The following is a 6,892-nucleotide window of genomic DNA, read 5'->3' as shown; positions in this document are numbered from 1 at the left end:
TCTGCAGGGCGAGGGCAGCATCAACCCAACAGTGAGGCACAGTGCAGCCAGAGGTGCCATCTGAACACCCAGTGACGGGGCGGCCCAGCCTACAAGATGCCCCCAGCCCTGGAGCTCCGGGCTCCTCTCCCTCCAGGTCACCACCCCGCAGCGTGGGGGGAAAGAACCACGTGTGCACAGCGAGCACCCGCCACACCGCGGGTCTCACGGAGGCCTGTCGTGCCCCCTCTCCCCTCCAGCCCGTCCCTTAATCACAAGCAGCTTGGTGAGACAATGAAGCGACCGCACCAAAGAGCCGGGCTCGTTCCCCTTTGTCTTTCTCTCCTTTGAGGCTCAGCGGACGGGTGAGCCATTGCGCCCACAGCCCGGCTGTCGCACGTCCGACTCATCGCATCCCGGACAGCAAAGGACACTCACTCTGGTGTGGGCCCCCCCGGCCGCCCGCACCCCCAGCCCCTGCCCGTGCCCTCCGGGAGCCATGGGGCACCTCGGTGCTTGGCACGCTCCCTTCTGCCCGCAGCCATCGCACCGCTTCGAGCGGGACCACCACGCGCTCCCCCGGGATGCGGGCAGCCCCCTCCTCCCAGCAGCACATGGCACAGAGGCTTTCAGGCTGGTTTTCTCTGGCGTTCACACAAATCTCTCCTTCCCCGCTCCCGCCCCCCTTCCCCACACAACTGAACTCAGCCATTGAGTCCAGCGAATGGTTTATTTCCCAGGTTAGCACAAAGCCGGGGTCTCTGTGTGCCCCTGGAACCAGCAGAACAAAACGCACAAAGACGTTAGAGGGCCATTTGTAACCAAATCTCAACACACCAGATACTGTTGGGATTATGTCAGAAATATTTTCCCAGAATGCCCTCCCCCCATGCTCCCTCCTACAGATGTTCGGCCCCCACACCACAGATGTTGTTCCTCTTGCAAAATGAGCTTTCCCCTTCCTCTCCCAAATGCCCCTGATGTTTTGCACATTGCTGTCTCGAGGTCTCCTTTCCACCCTGCCCTCCACATCCCCTCATCCCTGTTCCCTTGCTGGCAGCCCCGTGGGAAGGCAGACCTGCTCCATGGGGACGGCCACGCGCTCCATAGGGACGGCCACATGCTCGACAGGGACGGCAACCGGCTCTGCTGGGACATCAGTGCAGGGCAGCCACGCACCTCTCGGCCCTGCCTGTTAGAAGAGCCCTCTCCTTCCTCCTGTTCTGACCTCTCGCCTTCCGAGCGTGACCTTGCAGGCCTTGCCAGCCCTGGGTGGGCTCAACAGACCCCAGTCCCCTTGGAGGGACCCCAGCCAGCATCCCACTGCCTCCCCACGGGCTCCACGCATGGGACACCTCGGTGTTGTTTTGTCCCTCGGGGACACCGGGCAGATCACACACAAGGAAAGAACGGCGCAGACCTTCCCGTTGCCACCAGCAGCCCCCATGGAGCACACAAGGAGACAGCTGGTGGTGCATCAGGGTCCCCCCATGGCAGCGGTGCTCAGGTTCCTCCCTGCTGACCTCCAGCAGCTCCCACTGCAGCACGGGCAGAGCGGTGCCAGCGCCCAGCTGCAATGGGTGCTGCTTGGGAGCCCAGCGCCGATGGGGAGATGTGGGTGTGCCGGCTGCTCCCCGGCAGGCACGGGGCTGCCGTCCATCCTCCCCTGCTGCAGCCGGGTCTGTCGTGCGGCTCATGGCCGTGCAGCCGGGTACTCTGGGCTGGGATCCTCAACCTGAGCCGGATCCTCCAGCCGCAGCGCTCGCAGGAGCCCAGGATGGCGAAGCAACGCGGGGAGCTCCCAGCGGCTCCAGCCGGCACCTCCTGCCCCGCGCGCTGCTCTCCTGCCCCGCCGTGACCGCAGGGGGTTCCCGCAGCCCGGCGCTCCCCACGCAGCTCCACGGGCTCGGCTCAGCCCTCACTCCCTGCGTGACCCCGTGGGGCTGCGGGCGGCGAGCTTCAAAGATAGAGTTTATTGCTAAAAACGATTCCATCACTGATAGCTCCTATTTACATTGATATGTGTTTGGTTTTGTTTGAAAGGAATATTCAAGTAAACATTTCCAATAGTTTCTGGCATAATCTCTAGGTCTTTTTTGTTGTTGTTTTTTTTTTCCTATACACAAACGTTAAAAATAAATAGACTGTACACAGAGGTTCCCTGTAGCATCCCTACGTGACTCTAAACGCATTCCCACACAACAACAACGGTTCCACTCTGCCATAGAGCCGCACTTCTCTTTAAAACTCCCTCCTTAATTCATTGTTATGCACTTAACCCCCCACACCCCCCTCCTCTAACCCCCCCCCCATCCCCCCGGAGCCGGAACGCCAATGACAACGTCTGAAGGAGACAAAAAAGAAGAGGAAAACACAGCCCGGAGGATCGGCCGCCTTCAGGGCCGCTGCCGCCCCGCCAGGGCTGCTCCTTTCCCACCGTTAAAAGCATCTTGACAAGATATCTGTGCCCCCCCCCCCTTCCTTCCCCCCCACCCAGGGCGGGGGGAACGCTCGGGTTCGGTGGGGCCGGGTTTAAAACGTGGTCCTATGCTTTAAAAATAATAATAATAACAAATAATTATTATAATAATAATTAAAAAAAAAAAAAAACAACGACAGCTGCGATTTCCCCCTTTCCTTTAAAATCTCTCTATTTACACGGCTGGGATTTATTTATTTTTTTTTTTTAGGGTTTTTTTTTTATTATTATTATTATTTTATTTCCCTTTCGTTAGAAGGCTATATACGTATAAAAATAGACATCTGATTGTAGTGCTTTACTGTGCCTTTGGCCTGCCCTGCAGTTCCTGGGTTCGCTTCTCCCCCTTTCAAATAAAATAACATTAAAATAAGTCAGACCCGGTTCCTCCCCCCAACCCCGACCCCCCGTCCCCATCACGCCCCGCGCTCGCCCCGAGGGGGAGGGCGGACGGACAACCCCCCCCCTCGGAAGATGCGGCCGAGCAAAAGAGAGCAGCGCGAGGGCCGGGGCGGCGCGGGGCCGTGCTAACAGGAGCACTTGCACTCGGAGATGAGCGGGTACTGCACGGGGATCCAGGTGCAGTACTTCTGGCTGGACCAGCCCTGGCAGTGCCAGCGGAGGAACGTCTTGGTGACCGACTTGACGGGCTTGCAGAACATGCCCTCGGGCAGCGAGCAGGACTTCTCGGCGAAGCAGTTGCCCTCCTTGATGTAGCGCGGCCAGAAGCGGACGCCCAGGTCCTTCCAGGTGTAGAGCACGGGGCAGTAGGTGTACGCCCAGAGCCACTGCAGCACCTTCCGCCGCGCCTTCTTGCCCACCCGCAGCCGCGGCCCGCCCCGCTCCAGCCGCCGCAGCTCCGCCGCCCGCGCCCGCCCCGCCGCCGCCTCGGCGCCCGCGGAGGCGTTGGCGGGGCCCGGCACGGCCACGGCCATGAAGCCGGGGTCGAAATGGCTGCCCAGCTTCTTGCGCAGAGTCCGCTCGTCCAGGTCCTGCTCCTTCGGGTCGTACTCGGGGTCCGGGTGCTCCACGATGTCCTTCACCGGCAGGTTGTCGCTGGGCGAGGGCCGCAGCCGCAGGAAGGGCTGCCCGGCGCCCGGCCGCAGCAGCCCCAGGCAGGAGCAGAGCAGGAGCGCCCCGATGGCCGTCATGCTCCGGGCGGGCCCGGCCCCCGGCTCGGCGCTGGCGTCCCCGCGGGGTTGGCGCTGCGGCGCGGCTCCTAGCGCTGCCCGGCGGCGCCGGCCAGCTCCCGGGGACTCATAAATAGGCAGAGACAAAGTCCGGCGAGGCCCGTTACTTTAAATAGCTCGGCCGGCGTTGTGTGACAGACGCATCTGAGGCGCTCGGCGGCCGCTGGCTCCCCGGGGCTCCCCGCTGGGCCGGCTCCAGCCGCGGCCCGGAGCGCCGGGGGGTCCGTGCCTCCCTCGCGGGCGGCGGCGGCGGCGGCGGGCAGGGCAGGGCACGGCGGCGGCCGAGCCTTCCTCCTCCTCCTCCCGCGCCTCCTCCTCCTCCTCCTCCTCCTTCTCCTCCGCCGCCGCTCTCGCTCGCTCTCGCTCTCCCCCCAAAATTCACAGCGGACTCGTCTCCATCGCCATGGTGACAGCTGGGCTGAGCCCCACGACAGCTCGTCTAGACGGTGTGACAGGGTTTGGCGTGAGACCGGAGCCCGAGAATAAAACCCTCCTTTATAGCCGGGCGAGGCGGCCGAGGGGGCGGGGAGGAGGGTCACGACGGCGCGGCCGGCTCGGGCGGCCCCTGCGCGGGCACCGCCGGGGCGCGGGCTCAGGCGGCGGCGGGCGGCGGCGGCGGCTGCAGCGCCCGCGGCCCCCCGGGGCTGCTCCTCATAGCGGGCGGCCGGGGCGGCCCGCGGCCCCCCGGGGCATCCTGGGCGGGGGGCTCCCCGGCGGCGGCGCGGCGCGCTCCCGGCTCGGTCTCCTCTCCGCTCAGCACGCCCGGCGGCCCATGCCGCTCGCCGCTCGGCTCAGCGCATCCGGCTCCGGGCTGCTCCGGGCGCCTCCCCGCTCCGCGCCGCCGTCCGGGCGCCTCCCGCTTCGTCTCTCTCGGGCTCCTCTCCGCCGGCTCCCCGCACTCCCCGGTCCCGCCGCCCGCCCGCCGCGCTCTGCCGCTCTCCGCTCGCCGCCCAAGTTAAATACGCGCCCGGCTCGCGGCCGCTCCGCCCCCGCTGTCACTTTCGCCGTCGCTGAGTGACAGCGAAGCCCCGCTCGCTCCGCCGGGTCCCGCCGCCCCCCGGCCGCCCCACCTGCCGCCGCCCCGCCGCCCTGAGAGCCGCCGGCCGGAGCGATGCGGAGCGCGGCGTCCCCGCGGTCGCCTCCCAGCTCGGGGCCGGTTGGCAGCGCACCCCCCGCCGGGAGCCCCGTGGCCGCCCCGCAGCATCCATCCCTCCCTCCCTCCCTCCCTCCCTCCCACCGCTCCCCCGCGACTCCGAGCACGGCGCGGCGCTCTCCTCGCTGCGCGGCGTTGGGGGGGTTATGGAGACCTGTCGGGGAGGTCTGAGCCCGCGGCCTCCGAGGTTCGACGGGTGGGGTGGGAGCCCGGTGAGCGTCAGTGTAGCGAAAACCCAAACCCTTCTTACCTCCTTTACCTCCACGTTGCTCGGCGCTGAGCTCACGCTTGAACCCCGTCCAGAAATTGGACACACAGCTGGTTCCTCCAGGCTGACAGTGTAAGAACATTCCTGCCCGTGCCAGTCACTCTCTCCCAGAGGCATGAGATAACCGGAGACCCGTGGGGCCGGGGGGCAGCGGGACGGCGCGTTGCCCTGCGAGCTTCTCACCAGGGCATGCTTGGCACCCACTGGGTGCGCTGGGGGCTGCAGCTGCTGCCGAGGTCATGCCGGTGCCAACCAACACACCCCACTGCTGGTCATGGCTCTTTGTCATCCCAGAAACGCCCAGCTTGGCTATCGGGTGAGAGCAGAGAACAGAATCCCCAAAGGACGGCTCCAAACCCCAGCCCTGAGCCAGAGATTCATGTGCTGGGCTGGAAGCCGGGCCTGGGGAGCCCAGGGGTGTTCACGGCATGGGGTACAAGAGCCCCCAGTATGGACCTGCTCAGCCTTCCTGCCCACGCTGCCCTGCTGTGTGGAACTCTGCGCCTTTCCTCGACCCTTCGGATCACACAGATGCACTTAGAAGGACCAAACCGTGCACATCTCCAGTCGGCACTCAAAACAATTTACAGAAGCGGTCGGTGTCGTCCACCCTCAGTACAGAATGCGACCAGCAAAGTGTTCCCACTGCCAACCCCCTGCGCCCAACACGAGGTGGTGGCTGAACCCGAGCCCTCCTGGCAGCACAGATGTGAGCTCTGCCGCCCGCTGTGGGCTGGGAACACCGAGGGGGGGTCTCAGGGTCTCAGCGGTGTCAGAATTAAAGCAAACAGCCCCGAGAAGCAGCGCCGGGGAGCGCCAGGAAGGGGGCAATTACTCAGCGAGATGTACCACTGTTGGCATCGCCGTGTTAGCAAATCCCGGTGAGGGGATTAACATCTGACTGTAATTGTAAGAGTAAAATCCGACATGTATACAGCATTTTTCATCCTGAAGGATCCCAAAGCACTTGAGTAACTTAATTCCTTCAGCTGTCTCCCGGACTTTATAAACATGCTTCTCCATCGTTCGCAGCAGGGGAAGGTGGCTTCATTCTGGGCATGACTGTGCCCCACTGACACGTCCCCTGGGGAGCGCGTGGGGTTTGGGTGGAGGTGGGCGGGAGGGCTGGAAAAGTTATCCTTTTTGGAGGCAGAATCCAGGTAAAATGGTGCTTGGCACATCTCAGGTGCGGGGAGAGAGCCGGGAATGGGTTTGCTACATCCCCCTGCCCCCCCCAGCAGCTTTTCTAGGTGGAGAACTAGTGACAGAGCCCCGGACAGGACATGGAAGGGTTTGTTCTGCCCTCCCAGGTGGCTGCTGAGGCTCCACCCCATCCTTGTCCCTTTGGGAGCAGGGTGCTGGGGCACAGTCCTGTCCGTGGCTGTGAGCACGGCTGGCAGGCCGAGTGGTGCTGTCACTTCCTATCCGCTCCCTCCTGCTGCTCTCTGTGCAGTCCAGCTCACAGTTTAGCCTTTATCTGAAGGATTTGAAGTTGGAAAGGCCGTGTATCACCCACAGAAAAGCCTTATCAAAGCAGTTCCTTACAGAAAGAAAGACGTGATGTTAAAAGAACAGCATTTTCGTTTCCCAGTTGGAACTTAAGCAGTGCCCTCTGACAGGCTTCTCAAGGACGTGCATTCCTAGTAAGTGTGAAACACCAGAGATACTGTCTTGGCAACATTGTTTTTCCACTGAAAAGGTGTTTCACCTTCTGGTTTGTTTCTGGAGAGGAGAGGAGAGGAGAGGAGAGGAGAGGAGAGGAGAGGAGAGGAGAGGAGAGGAGAGGAGAGGAGAGGAGAGGAGAGGAGAGGAGAGGAGAGGAG

General features: G+C 63.3%; 1 protein-coding gene across 1 annotated transcript; it reads right to left on the bottom strand.

The window, feature by feature from the left end:
* Nucleotides 1–2,302: 2,302 nt before the first annotated feature.
* LOC140258726 (noggin-2-like) lies at nt 2,303–4,214 on the bottom strand. Its single transcript, XM_072349317.1, has one exon. The coding sequence runs from the start codon at nt 3,607–3,609 to the stop codon at nt 2,986–2,988; it is 624 nt and encodes a 207-aa protein (XP_072205418.1). The 5' UTR covers nt 3,610–4,214; the 3' UTR covers nt 2,303–2,985.
* Nucleotides 4,215–6,892: the final 2,678 nt, after the last annotated feature.

Source organism: Excalfactoria chinensis, chromosome 14 (assembly GCF_039878825.1).
Source record: "Excalfactoria chinensis isolate bCotChi1 chromosome 14, bCotChi1.hap2, whole genome shotgun sequence".
NCBI lineage: Eukaryota > Metazoa > Chordata > Aves > Galliformes > Phasianidae > Excalfactoria > Excalfactoria chinensis.
This window is presented reverse-complemented; position numbering and strand designations above follow the sequence as displayed.

Coding starts and splice junctions, on each gene's coding strand:
- LOC140258726 (XM_072349317.1), bottom strand. CDS start 3,609: ATGACGGCCATCGGGGCGCTCCTGCTCTGCTCCTGCCTGGGGCTGCTG.